General features: G+C 38.0%; 1 protein-coding gene and 1 long non-coding RNA gene across 7 annotated transcripts in view; one reads left to right on the plus strand and one right to left on the minus strand.

Annotated features, from left to right (window-relative positions):
- Positions 1 to 20,113, minus strand: part of SATB1 (SATB homeobox 1) — a 93,192-nt gene that overhangs the window by 51,023 nt on the left and 22,056 nt on the right. For all 6 annotated transcript variants that reach the window (XM_080580996.1, XM_080580995.1, XM_080580999.1 and 3 more), the window contains exons 2-5: positions 19,825 to 20,060; positions 15,848 to 16,024; positions 14,843 to 14,969; positions 13,991 to 14,114 (exon numbers count right to left, since the gene is read on the minus strand). In XM_080580996.1, coding sequence (XP_080437122.1) covers positions 13,991 to 14,114; positions 14,843 to 14,969; positions 15,848 to 16,024; positions 19,825 to 20,035 — 639 coding nt within the window. In that variant the 5' untranslated portion in view covers positions 20,036 to 20,060. The remainder of the gene's footprint in view (positions 1 to 13,990; positions 14,115 to 14,842; positions 14,970 to 15,847; positions 16,025 to 19,824; positions 20,061 to 20,113) is intronic.
- Positions 233 to 11,311, plus strand: LOC308190075. The gene is made up of 2 exons (XR_013946836.1): positions 233 to 363; positions 692 to 11,311. It is a non-coding gene; the product is annotated as an uncharacterized lncRNA (long non-coding RNA).

Below are 20,113 nucleotides of genomic sequence, written 5' to 3' on the forward strand. Positions count from 1 at the left end.
TATTTAGGCCTTCCAGGATGTTTAACTAGGAGGAGGGGAAAAAAAAAAAAATCCAAGCGTTTTTGCAACTCATTCATCGGTGTTTAAAGCTTCAAGCCTGCTCAGTGGAAGGGGCAAGGGCTGCAACAACTTATTTACACAATTATCTAAATATGATTAAACAGCTGATGGACAAATATTAAACTGGAAAATGTATAGTCATTTCAGCTTAATGTAATCCTCTTTCTGTAAACACCCAAGATGATTTTTTTTCAACCAGAACAGTCCTGACATCTCATAAGCCTAAGGGTGAATAGCAAGAGATTGTTTTTGATAGTTATAAATATTCAAAAGACATGCAGACCATCTGCTTTCATAATACAGGTAAAGCAAGACTGAAATGGTGACTGCTGTATAAAAATGGTTCTTTTAACAAAGTCTTCCTCTCCTCGAAAACTATAAAGACAGATGTCAAAAACTGTTTACACAGGGTAATCAGGAGCGTGCAAAATGTAATATTCCTTTTACACACAGTGCTTGCTAAAGAGATTTTTTTTTTCTTTTTCTTCCCATCTGTGTGTTGCAACACATTTCTACAAGTTAAAAACATTTTTTCAAACAGAGATCTCATGAATACCCAAAAACATGCTATCTGGTTTCTGAATGCTAATTAATTTCAACTAAGGAATCTGATTTTTTTTTTTTCCTGTAGGAAGGAATGCATGCTTTTGAAATGGAGCACTTCAACAATAACAGCCACTGAAAACAGAACACCCCACAAGTTTAATTTTGCACGAGTTTGACACTGGCTATTTTCACAACTGTTTTGCATTCAAACCCGCATCTGCTAAATCTGGCTATAAGACAGGCAGGAGCTGTTCTCCTGCTTTTCAAATGAGATTTTATTTATGTTTTACTATTTATCAAGTTTTTCAGCATAAAGCCTTGTAACATCATAATGGTTTTGTCAAGTGATAAGTAGAAGGTACCTTGTCTTCCAAGCAGAATATGAACAGTGCTGCCCATAAACCTTACAGTCAATTTTCAGAGCTGAAACACTAATCTTGACAGTAACCTTTTAATGTATTATATTAATGGCAGAGAGGCGTTAAGCACCTTTTTTATAATTCTCAATAAAATGAACATTTACTGAACAATCTGTCAAACTAGTGGCTCCATTTTTTAAAGCCAAACTTTTAAGGCTCTATTCTATTTTCTCTTCCATAAATCCTCCACTTTACTTTACACTGGCAGGGCAGCACCTCCCAATTCTGCAACCCTAACACTCCTTTAAAAAGTAAAAAAAAAATGCTACAAGCCTTTGTTCCTAGATCTAATTTGAATAGTGATAAAGTTGCAGAGCCAGACAGAACTTCAAGATTTGGGTGGGAGGAGAGATCTTTTCTTAAAGGACAGAGGAACTTTGTTTCCCTCATCCTAGCCGCTATCACTGGCTTTTGTTTGCGTAGAAATGGAAACATCAGTATTAATGCAAGCTGAACCATTCGGAGTGTTTCTCAGAAGATTCTGTGTTAACATTTTTCAGATAAGAATGAACATTCAAACCCCCAAACGGATAACACAAGATTACCCCAAATCAAAGATTTTAGCTTGTCTGAGCCTATGCCAGCCCACATACAGCAAAAACCCAACCAGGACAAAACATTGCTCCTAGTGCTCCAGTATAGCTGAGAACTATCACTTGCCACTTCAAGTAAAACCAGACCTATAGCTTTGATATATCCAGCCACTAGCTGTTTTGTTTTGGACAAGGAATCATGAAATTGCATATGAAGAAGTAAGTTAATTTTTTATTTTTACCTTGAACTATAACGAGCAACACAATGGATTTTGTTGATTCATGCCCTATAAACATGTAGAATAAGGAAAAAAAAAACACAGATGGACAGAGAAGAAAAAAACTTTTGTTTGTGCCTTTGGCATTGCACTTGGTTGGCTATCTGACCTCTATACTTCTGCCAGGGTCAGAAGAACTAAGGATCTGCATGGCAAATGCTGGTCATATAAGTTAAAACTGCCTACAGGCTGATTTCAAATGACGACAGAAGCATTTATTCCAATACACAAGCACTTATTTTGTCCTTTCTCCTGTCCTTGCATAGCCTAAATTATCTCCTCTTTCTTTTCTACCTTATGTCTTCTCTAAGAATTCTAAATGTACATATTAATGCAATCATTGAACTACATTGAACATAACGAGGGAAGATTATAAAACAAAAGGAACCTCAATAAGTCATATATAAACCTACACAAGAAGACCTGAAAATCAGAAATGAGGATTCATCATCTGAAGAAACTGATCCTTGCACTTCACAATTTGTAAATGTAATGTAAATTCCCAGTTGCTGCACGATCGAACAGCATCCTCCCAGTATTTTCTGAGTATATCCCACTGACATAAATATGTCATATATTTATATCATAAATATATGATATAAATAAAGCTCAAACAAAAAGCTCATTTCCAGGATACTACAAAGGTTAAAAGTTTAAAGAGCAAGAAAAATAGGTGAGAAATGTTAATTCAGATCTGAAGTACTTTATAACTGCTTTACAAGCTGTACGGCATAGTGGCCTAGACTTAAAAAAAAAAAAAAGTCATCACAACGCCAACCTTGGTATAGGTGACACAGGACATTTCTGTCTTCACTGTCAGATACCCTACATGAATCTTTATAATCATCCTGATTTTTATTGCACTCTGTTTGTAAATCACAGGTACTTAGTAACAAAAATATTTCTGGCTAAGCCTTTCCCAAACTCAATCTGGATAAAATATAAAATGCTAAATAATCAAAATTTAGTATGTTAATTCGCAGTTTACTTCACTGAATGAAAATGGCCCTTTAGTTTGGGGGGTGTTTTATTCCAACTTCAGATTTTGATTCTGCAGTGCCTTTGCTGGAAAAGCTCTGAAACCAGAGAGCTTCACAGGTAAGGCAAGCACTATCCAGTTTAGTCAGAAATCCGACTGAAAAAAGCTGTTCTGAAGTAACTAGATTTCTTTATACTACTGTTTTAGCTTAAATCAGAAATGTGCATTTTCAAGGGACTATCCCTGTTGCTCCCACTTTGGTGCCTATCATGAAGCCGTCTTGCAATACACTGGCAGAGTTTCTGCCAGATGAAGCTAAACCCAGAAGCTGTGCTCCAACCTTGGGACCAGAGCTGAGCTTCTCCAGGGCAAGCTCCACCCTCCTCCCCCGTCCTGTAACGTGAAGACAGGGTCCTCTGCCCCAACCATCTCCCTCTCCAGGCTGCTGCTCCTATACTAGGAAGTGGCAGAGTGGACCGTGGTCAAGGCCAACCAGCATTTCTTGTACAAGAATGAAGGCTGGGGTAGGTGGGGTTTTGGAGATCGCACAGACCAATCTGGTGGAAAACTGGAGTGAGATATACCTTCAGTCTCCCTCTTAAGTGATTGCTTTTACTTCCAACAATTCTGTTCCAGCCAGGTCAGAAAGCTTCTGACTTGTTTCCTACCTGGAAATGACAATCCTAATACAAATGTTTCAAAATGCTATCCTAATGCAAATGCTTTTTGTGACAGGTGACATTTTAGATCTATTAATGCATCAAATGGGCACATAAAAAAAATCCACAAAAATGAAACATTCTCTTGATACAGATGTGGGCAATTTCTCTACCTTCAACCAACCGCAATGGTTGTTTTCTACTATGTTTTTTGTAAAAGGCTGCTCAAAATTGTTTAGCGTTACCCACCACGTTAAAGAAGATTTCCTTGCTGGGAAATAGGACATAATTTTCAGCAAGTCTCTTCTCGGATTCCACTGTTCTGCTAGGCAAAGCATCAGATGTCTGGCATGAAGTTGAGCCCTAAGGCACAATGTCCAGACAAGAAGTCATCAGACTCAGTAGCACTAACAGTTGTCTTGCTGAATTTCTTATGGTGTTTAGGATAAGCCCTTTCTTTGATCTCTTTTCCTTTTCCTGCACAAGATTTTGTAGATTTTTAAAGCCAAAAGGGACAATTTTGAGCATCTATTTGGACTCTACATAAAAACAGACCCTAGAAGTTCATCTAGCAATTTCTGAGTTCAGCTAAGTTACCTGTGGCTGAGCTAGAGCAAACATCCGATATTGATCCGAAGACTTCTTGTACTGGATCTTTCAACATGTCCCATGGTAATCTGTTTCACTAGATAAGTACTTTTTTTTTTTTTTTTAAACATATGACTAGCTTTTAGCTTGAACTTTATTGATTTCAGCTCCTAGTCAGTGCATCTCTTATGTCTCTGATTGCTTGCTTAAATACCCCTCTAGTGACAAATGTAACATCCCCTGCCTATCCTTTGTTTAAATGGTTAAGTGTCAGATTTATTGTTTCAGGCCTCATACCTCTTTATGAGCCACCTGTACTTCTGATTATTCTTAATCATATAGACCCCAATTCTATAAGAATATTTACCCTGCAAAAAGGCACACGAACAAGCTTCTTTGTCCGGGGAAAATATGTAAAGAATTATCAGGAGAAAAAGGAGTTATAGAATGAAATTTGCTATGGATTCTTTACTTCTGCTAAACAAAATCAAATGCAAGTGACATTTTAAGCAGCTGTGTTAGACAAGATACTAGTTTCTTCTGCATTGTTGAATTTCATTGTTAAGAGTTTGTGAAAAGTCTAGATGCTCTGAAGAGTTCGTAAAAAGATGCAAAATTCAATCTTGGAAGAAAAATGTTCCAGCTAGCTTTCTGTGTGGAATAGGCATGTGCACTTTGAGGTTCTACCCGTTTGAAAATCATCTTAGTTATCACTCAGATTAAAATGTAGCTAGATAAGGTTTTGCACATAAAGCTACTCCTTACAAAATGTGTAGAACAGTGCACACAGCTTTAAAGGCTTGGGGACATTCTAGCTGGCAAGTATATTTTAGTGAGATTTTATTGTGATACATACAAAATCCCACAATTCTGGGAGAATTTAGATATACTGACTTAAATACAGATGCTAGGTAAATTTCAAAGAGATGAATTCTATTCTCCATCCCTAGAAAGGATATATACACTGATGTCCTTCACATGTGTCTCTGTTTTTTTATCATCACAGAATCCATCCTTCTCTATGACAGTTTGCTAAAACTTCTCAAATCCTTTGGAAAGGTGGCAAAGCCAGGAATAGGTTATGCTTCAGGACAGTTTCCCCCTCACCCAGCACATAGGTAAATTTAGGTAATTGTTCTTCACAAGCTTACGAAACAACTGCAACTCTCAGTGTAGGAAATCTTAGTTCTTAAAAAAAAAAAAAAAAAGAGATGTAAGAGACATGCATATATGAAGAGAGTCGAGTCTTTCATGTGCTCCCACCCCTGGGGAACAGAACTTTTTCTTTTTGACTCGTTTATTCCATGTCTTGGAGTAAGGCAGGTCTGAGGCTGTTGATGTCCTGAAAAACCTGTCCTCTGATAGCTGCTGCAAGGCACCAGAGGAATCTGATACTGTTTGTGTTGTTCTTAAAGAAGTGTCCAAGGAAAGGGAGACAAAGCTCACCCTTGCCTCAGGTTTTCCTACTGTGTCTCTTGGAAATAAATAGAAAGAACGCAATTATTAATTAAAAAAAGAAAAGGGGGGAGGAGGGAAGGGAGCAAGCTTTGAGAGTTTTGCTCAGGGTCTTTTTGAGAAACATAGCTCTTCTAAGTTGTGATTAGAGCCAAGAATTGCACGAGTCTGGTCTGACAAGGTGAGAGGTGCTCATCTCTTGGCACCACCTCTCAATGAGTGGGTCCTGCCTTGCTTTCATTCTTGTCTGGTAAAAGATTATTACAAATTCAAGTAATTTTCTCCAGACAAATCTTTATGCCTACATCACCATTTGCCCTGATGCAGATGTACCTCGGCTTTAAATCTGCTGACAGCACTGCTACAGCACCTACAGAATTTGCTCAGCTCTCGGGTAGGTTTTATAACCACACTGATATCCATGCCTCCCACCACTGCTAGTAATAACTGAACCAGTCGGGGAAGGTCTCCGCAAACCCATCGCAGCAGTGATTAAGACCTAGACATACGTATCTACTTGCCCTTTAAATAGAAGGCTTAATTGGCGATGTGGATAGCAGTTTCCTAATGGACAGAAATTAAACTCCATTTAATTCCTGAGCAGACACTTCCAATGCACAAGGTTTACCACACATTTGGAGCGGGGAGGGGGGGGAGGAAGGAATGAGCCGCATACACGACTCTCCCTACCTCTGACAATCACTGAGGAAAAGCAACATGAGGACCAGAATGGCATAAGTGTGGCAGGTGTGAATTGACCTGCACTGGCAAAGCTGCGAGCTGGGAAACTTGCAAATCACATGGTTGTGCAATACTTGGCTCAGTCAGTGCTATCATGTTCTCTTTTAAAAAAAAATAAATAATAAAAAAAAATCTTAAAGACATGTACATCAAGTTAAGGGATTAACTGTCAAGTGACATTACCGAAACAGAGACAATATATTTCTTTATTGTTAATGAAATTCAGTTAAAAGTGAAGGAAGTGATAAAGAAAGTACTGTTTTGTAATGTATTTTACATAAGAACGTAATATAGAAAGGGAAGTGCAATTAAATCTTAATGTGGACTTTTTTATTTTTAGTTTATCATCTGGTTTACATTTTGAGCCCCTTTGCAGCAGTAAATTATACTGGCATTTCTTAGGGAATAGCTGCCATGTTAATTTAGTTTAATAAAATAACTGACAGAGAAAAGGGGGAAAAGAAGCAAGAAGAGACAGTACCCACCCCCCCCATCCATACTCTCCTTATCTTTAGCTAAGTATTCAAATGCTTTCTATATGAATTGTCCGTGGTCCAACTCCAGCACCATGTAATAATACAATACATTACAACACAGTACAATACAATCTTGGATTTCTGTAGCGCCCTTCATGCAAGCATCCCAGGGTGCTTTACAATCATTATGAGTTAAAATTAAAACTGAAGCACATACAATTCCTAATAGAATCATTTTAAAAATGCTAAACAGAACAAATAACTTTTAAGTCTAGATTTAAAAGTCCCAACAGCCAGAGCTTTCCTTACTTCAATTGGCAATGAGCTCCAAAGCTAGGGAGCAAAGCGACTAAAGGCTCTCTCATGTTATGTTAAAGGATCTCTCATGTTGTTTATACTTGTGCAGTACTCTGCAGCCAACAATTTGCCAATAAGAAGAAGAAAAAGACTTATTTGCAATCTTGCTTTAAAGAACAGTGGAGGAGTGGCTTGTTAACCCTCTAATAAAGTTACAGAAAAAAAAATAGGGTTCGCACTCAGCCATAACTGCATTAAGAAGTATGAATGAATGAATACAAAATTTTGTAGCACTGCATTACTTGTCTGACTCTTTACCAGCTAGCTGTAAAAAGGGAAAAAATAACAACAACAACAAACATGTTTTTATATATATGGAAAAATTAAAAAAAAGAACATTATAACAAGTATTTAAAATGCAAGTTATTCTATATACCATTCTCAGGACCACTGAGGCAGTGAAAAAAGAAGCTGAGTAGGGTTCAGTTCTACAACATATACACATTTTAGAAGGAAAATGCATCAGAAGAAAATGTGCTTTGTTCCGTTTTTATTCTGTCACTTCCCTAAAACTTAAAGGTCATATGATACAGATAATCCCTCACATGACACAGTTCTCAAAATTGTTGAGACACAATACCAAGTGGTTAACACACAAAGTGGGGAGGACAGTCACAAAAATATTATTCCCCTAAAAAAACATGAATTTTGTACTTTGTTCACAGGAAAGCTTCGCAGAAAACAACTGCTTATTCCTCCATACAGCTGAATTAAGGGGAGGGAGGGAGGGAGGAAAGAAAGAAAAAAAAAGAAATCAACACTAGCACCATCCCACTATGGGACTTCTCTTTTTCAGAAGCACGCGACCTCATGACAGCACAGATAGATACTTAGGGACTTGTTGACATGTTACAGAGTCTTCTGAAGCCATAAACTACACTTATTTGAGAAACAAGGTATGCTCCCTTTCCTTCCTGCCTCCCTCCCTACACAGTAAGTCCAGGCCCCATAATTGGTGTGGAAAGGGACTTTGACATCCTCATAATTTTACCTAATGAAGAGGCAGGAAAAAAAAAATCTACATCTTTTCTCCTATAGTAGCTACTGCCCAGAGAAAACAGTTTGAGATTGATATAACTCTAATATTGAGAGTGTTTAAATGCATCTAAAGAACATAAATCAATGATCAAAATATTAAGTGATTTGAATTTTGAACTCACTGTCCTCAAAAGAAATACTACACTAGTGAGGTCAACCAGCAGCACATAAAGGGTATCAGATAGAAGACAAAATATTTTTAAGGTTACACACAAGAGTTGAGTATCCTGAGAACACCCTTAAATACGGTGTACCTCTAAGATTCACCTGGAGTGCCCAGGGGCCTCCAGCACCACACTGAGTCTTGTGGCTGGGTCTTGCGGAGGAGCTGAAACAGAGGCTCCAGCAGCCCCATGCAAGGCCAGCTCTGGGATCGAAGCCCCTCTGTCGCAATGTTATTATTTCATCTGCCCCATCCCATCAGCTATAGGCTCAGTACTTCACTCCAAATGCCCATCCTACTTGGGTGACTAAAAATCACGGGCACAAATTTTAATAGTTAATTGAAAATGTTTTAAGAATCCCGATACCTTGTCAGCTTGAAGAGACATCAGAGGGAATGCACTTGAGCAACTAGGGGTGGGTTGGAAGGGACCTGCCTGCCAAGACCTGAGCCCAGGCCCTCAAGGATTTACTTCCCTGAAATAATTAATGACATCTTCAAAACCTAAAGCACAGTAACATCTAAAGTAGAAAAAGGAGCTGCATTCCTTACTGAGTTTATTAATTAGGGGGGGAGGGAGGGTGGGAGGGGGAGAGGGGAGGAAGAGAGGAAAGAGAAGGGAAGCGCAAACAGCAAAAGAAACCCAACAACTTGCTCTCAGGTCTAGGCAAGTAAAATTAAAAGGGGAGGGCAGAAAATAACCTTTCGGTTTTGTGAAGAAAGAATTCAGAAATGCTCATAAAAAGTATGGATTTTGGCAACTCTTAATAGCTCATTTCTTGGTTATTTATAGGTCTGGAAATTTTAATTTTAGCAACTGCAACTTTTTTTTTTTTTTGGTCACGATGGGGGTGGGAGTGCAGGTTGTCAGAACAGCAGCCAGGAAATGTGAGAGGATTTCTATATTGCTATTACGCTGCTTGTTTGCTATGATGGCCAGGTACACTCAGATCAGGTAAACTGAGAAACACTTAGGTTCCAAGCAAGCTTTCTTCCTGGCATCTCTGCCAGATCATATAAAACCTGCATGAAATCTGCATAAAACAGCATGCAAATTCAGGGCAGGATATTTGAACAAAGAGCAAAGTATGTGATATATATTGTGCCCATGTCATATGCAGAAAATCATTCACTATAGCACCAGAAGTTTGATCAAAATGCAGTCAAGGCATCTATATTTATCACAAGTGCAGAGCCATTCAGACTTCAGTATCATACCAGCACTTGTTTGGTGGGTGCACACGTTTTATGGAATGCAAGCATGTATTTGTCCCCGATCATCAACTGCAGAATTATGTAAAAGATATTCTGGGAAGGGGAGAGAGGGGGACAGGGACGGCACACAAAGATCTTCAAAATAAATGTAAATAGTAATAGAATGCATATAAATTACTATGTCCATAAGTACCACAGACTTCGGATATATTCCACGGAAATATTTCATGTCTCCTACAAAATACATCAAAAAGATGCAACCATGAGATTCTGCTATACATCAAGCCTGGAATTTCTCATCTATAATGCACTGGCTATTGGTTGTCCTGAGAGTTAGGCTAGGTATGGACAGTTTCAAAGGATGAGCAAAAAGGAAGGAAAATAAATTAATAAATAAAAGACCTCCTTCATGTTTCGGGATACTGTGGGGAAAGAGAAAGTATTCCTTGCTTTCACAAGTGCTGTTGCAGCTGTTCGATAAAAAAAACAAATAAAAACACTAAAGTGAAAAACCCAAGCCTGTTTGTGAATAGTAACAGCAATGATTCAGAAAATCTTTTTGTAGAAAAAATTCACGGGAGATAATACTAGTTAGAAAGTCAACGTCATTTGATCATTGCCATATTTTCAAAGCTGTGCCCAGAAACTAATTAATCTCTACAATCTCTTAGTCTGGTAGGTAACCTGTTATCTCCCTCTCATGGAAAAGGTAACAGGAACTCAAGTGGTACATCTAAAAGTTCATAAACACACCAACAGTGTGATTGTTCCAGAATCAAATGAACTTCCAGCCTAATTCGAAAGAGACAAAACAAAACAAAAAAAACCCTCATTATTAATGACAGCATAGATACGATCTGTAGCAATTCAGTTATTTTAACTGTAGAAGAAATAAGAAACTTGAGCACTAAAACCCCAAACACAGCAAAATTGTGAAAATGAAGTATGAAATGTTAGAACTAATGCTGAGCAGAGAGACGGTATGATTAACATTAAATAAGTAAATGCAACAGGCCTGCTTGACTGATCACTTTAGAGCAGCTCCCAACAGCCTGAGGTAGAGCAGAGCTTCAGTGCAAGGGGTTGGAAATAAGAATTGATGGTAGAACAATTTCTTTACAACTCTTTGGAGACTGAAGAACCAAAACAGGAGAGAAATGAGATCTAAGCCACTTGCGAGATGTAACAATTTAATGGAATGCACAAGATGGCCCAGAATTGAGCCCTAGATTAAATTCCAAGTTGCCTTCCCCATCAAAAGAGATCTGGAGAGGAAGCAGAAATGAAGTGAGTCGTGCGTATCAAACACAAGAAGTCTTTCACCCAGCACCTGCATATGCTGCTAGTCTCTAGCAATAAAATCTGCAAACCCAAGGAAAAGCATGAAAATACACTGCAGAGCACAAATCAGAAAAGGTTTGGCTTTTCCATGCAAAATTTGTAGCACCCTTTTACCTTGCCTTCTTAATAACAAATTTTGAGAATAAATCTTGATACCTATACTTTCAACTCTATGGCAACTGAGAGCTGTGTGTTTGCTCCAATGTGTCCCAAGGACTCTAATTCACGTCCCTATGACGTGGGTTCCTATAGTAAGTGGTAAACCTTGCTGTCGGAAGGTAGAGAGAGACAGCTTCAGTAACTTCAAAAGAGACCATGTATTCAACTCTCCTAACAGGAGCAAGAGTCGTAGTGGTACTGAGGAAGGCATGAAGACTTCAGATCCACACTCCCCAAAGTTTTAGTTTAAATGAGAAAGAAAATGGCAAAAGGGGGGGGGGGGGGGGGGGGAGAAAAAAGAAAACTCCCAGAAGTAGAAGATGCTGTTTCTAAACTCTAATGCAAACTGGATCTCAAAGTTTCTCTGCTAATATATTTTCAAGCTATTAAATATACTTGCACGAGAGAAATAGCGTGCTTCGTATTTTTGCAGTTCACAGAATATCGGTATTCTACATAAATAAGAGCAATTTTCTAATATACAAAATGCAAGGTTAAATAAGAAAAAAAGGTAAATTCTAAGTGAAGATGATGACTCTCAGCCTTCCATGCTTAAATTAGGCTTCAGAGATGCCACGCATTCAGCACAGCAGCTTACATATTCTCTAACAAATCCTCTGTACCTACACAAAACAGAGTACTGCTAATGACAGTGACAGAAAACGATAACTAATCTCGTTTCCACTTTGAGTCATTTTTCTGTGGTTAATAAATTATATCCATAACAGTGTTAATAAGTTATGGTATGGTGTCACTGCATTAGTTTGCATTTGTGATGAAGCGCTTCATATGGCATTACCTATGCCCACGGAAGTACATAAGAGGAGAGACCACCGCTCTTCTCTCACAAGGGTCTAATGCTGGCATTTTGACAAATCCTCTAAGGAAAAACTGCCCTCCACCTTCTGCTTTGCTCTTACTTCTCACCTCTGTTACGGCAGCACAGTATTGCGGGCAATTCACAAACTTGAATATATTTAACAAAACACAGACACTTTAAATCAGTCTCCTTTGCATAGGAGCAATATACAATTAGTTATTATTTCAGCAAATACAGGAAGCATTCATATCAATTGAGTCACTTGAAAAGGCACTGTCAGACCAACATGTCTTCCCTCTCGCTCCTGGAGGAAAGCAGGAAGATTTAGACCAACTGATGGGATCTTGACCAACCACTTGTTTTCCCAAAAGTTAAGATTAAATATACACATTTTAATCTTAATGTGATATGGTCTTTAAAGAAATGGACTACAAAAAGAAAAGCAGAAGCTATTTAAATTCCCAAGCAACCCAACCACTGCAGCACCGGTGAAGATAAACAGATGACAAAAGTACTTAGCATGCTTTAAACAACAGAAAAAAAAATCTCATGGCTTTAAATATATTCTTTTACAAAAAAAAAATAATTGCAGAACAGCAAAAACAGCAAACAAAGCCTCAAATAAGAGTTCTGTAATCTGGGGTTTTGGTAATCTCAGGAGCTGTTTTTGAGGACTGATATCAGGCAAGGTTTTTGTCCATCAAAATTATGATGTAAAAATTCAGTACTGTTTTTAAAAAAATCTTTTAAAAATAGTAATTACTGAAATTTCTCCAGTACTATGGAAAATGAATACAATGAAGTATTTCTTTTAAAAACTGTTTTCCTCTTTTGCCACTTCATCATCTACATATATACACAAGTTGCTATGTGAAACACTAATCCCAATTATAAATGAAATGTTCCATCTTTATACAATTTATTGGCTTTCCATCACTATCAAGTAAAAACTAGCACTGTTAGACTAAAATGGAGAATAATCCCAAATTATCCGCAGCCTCCACAAGCCAGCAGTGCAAAAGCTCACATGCTTTTATAGTAGGTACGCACAAGATAACTTTGCAGACGTATTACTAGAATGGTTTGCAACCAGTGAAGATAATTTTGATTATTTCCACTTCAAAACTTCCTATATTGAAGCCACATCGCTGAAAACAATCTAACCATGGGGGGAAAAAAAGTGATGGTAAAACAGACTGCTAATATATCCACTGGAAAGACAGAGAGAGAGAGCATGCAAGTAGTTCTCTATAGATTAACTGAAGTCTTTCAGAGACAAAGACTCCAATATTCTGAGCAAGAGAAATAAAATTCCTATAAAAATATCTCAACTTCCTTAACTTCCTTTTTCCTCTCCCTACCACAATTAGCATCATTTATTTGTACACTGAATTTCTGTCTCCACTGTGCCACAACAAAATACAATTTAAAATCTAAAATGTAACAATATATATGAAGTTCCCACCACACCACCGGTGGACTCCGTACTGCATAGAAAAATAAGTTGCTCCCTCCCAGTAATTCGACAAAATAATTAAAGAAAAGAACAATACGACTAAGGCTTCAGGAAGCCATCAATTCAATATTTAGCAATGCATAAATTGAGACTTCATTTTTGTTTAGGTATATTTTGATTAGAACTAATAAATGGCTGATTTTCCTTTGGTTGTTTGCAACAACAACACATCATCCGAAGAGCTTTATTCTTTATTCCCCTCTCATATAGCATGCCAAGGACTGTCTCATTTTATGAATTAGCATTTAAAACTACTGCAGGTTATCTAACAAGCATTCAGATTCAATAGTACTTTTGACAGCAGTAAGTAGAGAGCCTTTTAACATCTTGAACACATGTGCTTGAAAAAAGTAGTTACATCAAAGCAGTTCAAAGACTGAAGACAAAAACCAGTTAAAATCCAGTTTGCTGTGAGACAATTTTAGTGTGGTGTAAACAACCTTTCACAACTCCCCATGGGAAATGTTGTAAGACTATGTTCAAAATGAATCAGGCATATTTATAAAGATCATGAAGTGGTCAAATGAATTTGCATTTTTGGCAGATTCACTCCACGGATACTACTTGCTGCAGTCTGTAGAAATCTCAAATCTCACATCAGTGTTGCCTGTAGTGCTTTATTATTTATTACATGTTATGCTAAGTACCTGTGAAAGGGGACATTCCTTGGCCAATGAACTCTGGTTCATATCCTTCAGTAAGTCCTTCAGAGCATTTCTTACTGTTGTGTGAGACCATTGTTCAGGAGGCAAGTCTTCTAGTTTAGGGCAACTATTTGAAACACAGATTAGAAAAGGGATTATTACAAGATTGCATCCTGCTGCAGAACATTCCTTTAAGACAGACAGATTTCATTTTGCGCATCAAGCAGATGCATCTGGAGATTGCTCTCGGTCTCCTGATTGTTCCGATTAGTTAATTACTTTATACAACACATCTGCTGTATTGATGCATGAATTATACATCAGCTGCATGTGGCGACTATTTTTTCATGTTACTTCTACCTTCCTGCTCTGATGCGCTTGGTAAAACAATTTAAGGTGTAATGCTTTCTCACGACTGATCATGAAAAGCATTAATATATTAACCATTTTTTTTCTTTTTTGTTACCGTGAAATTTAAGAACCTAGACAGCAACAATAAGTGTGAGCAAGTCATTCTTTTACAAAATGCACACAGATGGTACTGTTCATGATATGCAAAAATATTTTTCTCTTAAGTAAACTTTATGTAAAATGCCTTCTTGTAATGCATCATTTAATTGACTAAAATGCAATATAGTTTTAATGAGATATCCAAAGAAAATCTATGTATCAGAGCTATAAAAGTTTTCTGCAATAGTATGCTGTAAGTTAAAGAAGAATTAGGGTAACTAAAAAGGAATTTAGATAAGCCTTTGTACTTTGAGCACACAGCACAGCGGGAATTAAATACAAGCAATATTAACCATGAGAGCTGACAAGTAACAGTTCACTTCCCAGAACTGGTATGCAACTTACCTGTGTAACTGGATTTTCAGTGTGACCACATGATACACATCTTGCAGCATGTCTGCTACTGTAGCATCAGGGGCATCTGTCACATAGGAGAGTGGAACTGGATTCCACTTCCCAACCTGGATAAGCCCTGTGGGGTATATACATATATATATATATAGATATTCTTTTTTTTTTCTTTTTTTGGAAGAGGAAGGAGGGCAAGGAGGACAAAACCAAAAAAATTAATGTACCTGTTAATTCCTAGGGGCAAAAAAAAATAACCAATTTTAACAGGATTGGCACTTTTGTTTCTAGCTTCTTAAATCTGACACTATAAAACAACAGACAGCCCCCCCCCCCAAAAAAAAACCAACATACAAACAAACAGACAAACAACCAAAAAAACAACAGAACACCTACTCACACATCACCAAGGGCATTCTTTATGTGTATTGTGAAATTATACAAATACATTACAGTAGAGATTTTTTAATACACATAGAAGCATATTTTCCTCAAGTTATGATTAATTCAATAGGACATAATACAGTAGTTACCCTTCTTAACAAATTATAAAGGATTTTGCAATGCAAGGACTGAGTTAAAAAAAATACTTTGCAGTCTATAAAATCATCAGGAACAAAATAAAAGAAACAGAGCTGGATATTCAGTCATAAATGCAAGTTGACTCTCAACAGTCCATCTGCTCAAATATGCTTTACACTTCCTTGTGGATCCTCAGTGGAGCAGATTATTAAGGTCAATAAGCATACTAATGATTCAGTTGAAGTCTTTTTTTCTTAAAAAAAAAATAAAGAAAAAAGTGTCTACCTCAACATTCCACATGAACAAAACGTGAGCTAACTAAACAAAAATACATTAAGAAAAAAAAGCAACAACAGAGACAGAATCTGCAAGAAGTTTAAGAAGTGAAACCTGCATCTCATTCCTGAAAGAAATCCTGCCCCTCCCTCAGGACCCCCCAAACAAGCACAATTCATTGTACAATTTCCTAACATTATTTACCTTTTGCTTGGGCAGCAGAGCTGTGAGAATATCCGAGTGATAGCAATGCCATTTCAATCAGTTGGTTGAAAAGCATGTCCTTCCTCACCAGCACAAATTCTGCATGCTCCTCCTTAGAATCATACTCAATGGCATTTTCATAATGTTCCACTACACAGAAAACTGGAAGCATACTTCCTGTTAAAAAAATAAAATAATAAATTTCACGTATTAAACTGGAGTTATAGTAGAGTAGGTGGGTCTACAAAGCATTATGTAAATAAAACCTGTATGAACAGGCAGACGAGGCATCAGGAATCATCACAAATATTTGATAAACATATTCCCCGAGTCCTTTCCCCTCGCCCTCCCCGAAAAAGAGAAAGTTCTGCAAAACACCCCGCTCTATGAAAAGCAGAAATGCAAATTTACCTTCCTTGATGGGGTACAGATGAAAGAATTACCTGCTATAGAAATCACAAGGTTGACTGAAGAGAAGTTGATTCTCTCTGTCCTGCCTGATTTGTTGTGAGTAGCAGGCAGCACGAGAACCTAAATACACACTGCAGATGTCTTCAGTGTATGCCATTTTAGTACCAGCCACATAATTTTGTTCGTTAACACTAAAACTTTCTCAGTTCTGCCAAAAATATTTCATTACCTTCAGCATCAACAACAAATCACCTCGCGTGTTATACATTTGCTCTGAAAAGGGCACACGAGGAAACAAGGCAAAAGTTAACACTAATTCATGCCTCATTCATTGAGTGCACTTGAGCACTGCTTTCACTCACATCTTTAAGAAACAAACCGTGATTTCAATTCAGTTTTGAGTAGTGTACCTGCAGCCTGGGCTTTCTTGTTGTTGCCTCATGCGCTTGCATTCAACATTCCTGGTGTTCACTGCTATTTCGGTATGCCTGAAACTGATTACTAATTTCTAGTTTTGTAGCATTTCACGACAGACCCTTCCCCCTGCCATACAGAATATTGAGCAAACCACCCCTTTCCCTTCCTTTTGGATTTTATTTTATTCCTTTAATTCCTTTTTGACAGCAGACAGGAAAATTAACGAACAACCCAGGCTTTTTTGGGGAAATCATCCCCGCCAGCAGCCGGGTCTCCAGACGCTGAGAGAACCCCTCCCGGCCTGCCAGAGGCACCTCGCCCCGTGGCCTTCCGCCCCGGCCCTGTCCCAGGTTAGGATCTCCCGGCGACAGAAAGCCAAAGGGTTAAAAGCAGATGTACTGAACCGCCTTATGGCAGCCTGCCAGAGGGGTATCATCTTTAGCATAAATGATGACAAGGGTTATTTTAACAGGGCACCCAGGAACTCCAATTAGTCCTACAATGTTAATGCCTCTATAACCACTGCCCTCTAGACTGACAGAGCCTCCTAACCTGCTCCGGTGCACAAGGCATCCTGCAGCTGAAAAGGAAGATTTACTGTTGACAACAGAAATGCTTTAAGATCACGTCCGCTGACTTGTACCGTAACATCTAGCAAGAAATCACGGTAAAAAAGATACCTTTTAAGCTTGTATATTTAAACTACATCTGTTCACCAGAGAGTCAATCTCTGGCAAACAAACCCCTTCAGGCTCGCTTGGAAAAGCTCACAAACTCACTCCAGTTTGCCCAATAGGCTCAGCATGAAAGACAAGACTAAAAGCTTGCCAATATTTATGTAGTGCAGGAAGGAGCTTTTTTTTTTTTTTTTCTTTGTGTGTGTGTGTGTATGTATGTGTGTTTGTGTCTTGTTTTTTAAATCTCAGCGAGACTGGTCAGGAAGGGAGAGAAGACCAAAGCAAAAGCAGTACGTGCAAACTGGTGATTTCTTCATTGGTTTTAATTAAGCTGTGAAGAGCTTTCCAACACACACACACACACACACACTTCATCTGCAGAAAGGTTTTGGCTGTTTCCCCCCCCCCCCCCCCTTCCTTTCACACTCTTACAATTGATGTTTCACCTACTACCATCTGACTGAAAGAAAGAGCTCAAAATTCTTAAGTGGTTTCACTGCTAATACCTGAAGATGAAATGTAAACAAAGCTTCATTTTAGCAAACACTGCATATACACTCAAAAACAGCCAAGGCAGATTTGTCTTTTTCCTTATCAGTTCCTACAAATCAGGTTATGATCAGACACAAAACTAGCAATGCACAGGTACTGCATTGCATGTCAGCACAGTTTTTGAGAGGTATGCGGTCTCAGGAGTTACAACATTCTGAAAAATGTAGTACTTTAAACAAAACAGGAGACGCTCCTGGCCAAATTTTGATGTCCAGCGTAGCTTATCAAAGGTGGATCCTGGTACTGTGACACAGGTATCATCTGACTACAAATCAAGCTACTAAATCTTTTAGCAAACTGTCACTAGTGTCCTTCTGTTAATGTGAAAAATGTTGTACAGGAGAGCACAACCTCAGCTGGCTGATCTCTCCTGCTAGTGCTTGGCAAGACCTCCAAGTGCAGCAACTCCATAACCTTCTAGTATTAAAGGGGAGAGCACTGGTCAGCGCTCGCTGCTAAAAATACAGCATGATTTAAACCTGAAGGCAGTGTTAGAGCTTTTGCTGAAGGTTTACGAGTCTGTGTAAACAGCACGTCTGCCATAAGGAGCAGTGAAGTCTGTAGAATCCTTGTCTAAAACTGTCCTGGCATTAAAGTTTGCTGTGCAAATATCACATAATACCAGAGACAGCTGAAATCTCCTATTTAGGATTTTATGGAACTTATATGTTTGCAGGCGTCAGAAAGTCCTTTTTATATAGCCCCACTGCTTCACTGTACAATATTAATGCACTCTGCTTGAAAAGCCGTAATAAATTATATTTTTAATGCTCTTACCCTGGCTTTCTTAAGATGCATACATTCTTGGCAAACAATCAATAAATAGGGTAATCATGAGCAGAGGCCAAAGAATTTGCTGAAGTGCTGTTTTTCCATTTTTAATAGATAAAGATCTAACAATACGGACTGCTGTGTCTGTTCATTTCAGGATCAATATATTCTTTGTTTTCGCCAAACCGAGGAAAAAATAAATGATTGTACGATAAATGTTATGCATCAGACACAATGAAATTCCTCTGCCTTCTAACTTTGTGCGTTTAATAGTCTTGGTTGCATTTTGCACTTTGCTTAGCAAATGCAAGAAAAATCCGGATTACAAACATATACTGATTATACTGAGAAAAGTAGAGGCTGTTTTAATACAAATGCCAAATTACATACAACATCTTTTGATTTAAATTAGCAAGCCTGCAGAACATGGTAAAAAAAAGCTTCTATATTATGGTATGTAAAATTTATAGATTATTGTCCATTGAAAGTATTTTTAATGCAAACAAAAGCCATCCATATACAAACATCAGTGATTCTAAATGTGCCTTTTCCTTGTGTAAATGTCTAATTACAGCAAACCAGCCACTGAAAAATATGACACCCAAGTTGTTCATTGTTCAATAATGAATTGTACTTAAGAAAATAAACTGCGAAGATTGACATCATAAATGACTTTTCCAATGTGATACCTAAAGATTTATACACTCTCCTTTCAACCAACTTGCAACTGTTATGGAAATAGTGCTGCCCTTCCAAGCTTGGACCATCATTAAGAGGAAAGGCGAGAATTTGTTTCAGGGGTTCGGTATTTACTCTTACATGTTTTTGCGTTTCTGAGACCAACGCTTTCTCAAAGAATTAATGCATTACATTACTTCTATTTCAATGTAGGAATTTGCTTTAATCAGGGCAGCTAGCCTTTACCTTAACAAAAATCAGACTCCACCCTGTAAAGCAAGATGCTCCACCCAAGCATGAAGCTTACATTTCCCAAATGTGATTTATATCAGAGTTGGGAATATACAGTATTTTAGAATGGAGATTTAATCCTGAAATATAAATGAAGTAGAGTCTGCAAAAGTATGCTTCTCCCCCCCCCCCCATATTATAATTCATATTTCTCAAATGCAGAATTAACAAAAGTGTTACCTTTTCTAATATTAGTTTTCATCAGGTGTCCAGAGTGTTTTAAAGGCACTCCTTGCATTTTAGCTCCTGTACTTCCAAGTCTTCCTCTTCCTAATGGGCTCCCATTCTGTTCCAAGCGCGCAATTTTGGCTGGTGGACCCTTCGGATCGCTTACATTGTTAGACATTTCTGAATGTTCTTTCCCCTGAGTTGCCTCGTTCAAATGATCCATACTCAGTCCCGCCTCTAAAGATCACCTGCCATGATTCAAAAAAAAAATATATATGTTGTACACGTGTGCGCATATGTA

This window comes from Anser brachyrhynchus, assembly GCF_964034855.1.
Source record: "Anser brachyrhynchus genome assembly, chromosome: 2".
Classification (NCBI taxonomy): domain Eukaryota; kingdom Metazoa; phylum Chordata; class Aves; order Anseriformes; family Anatidae; genus Anser; species Anser brachyrhynchus.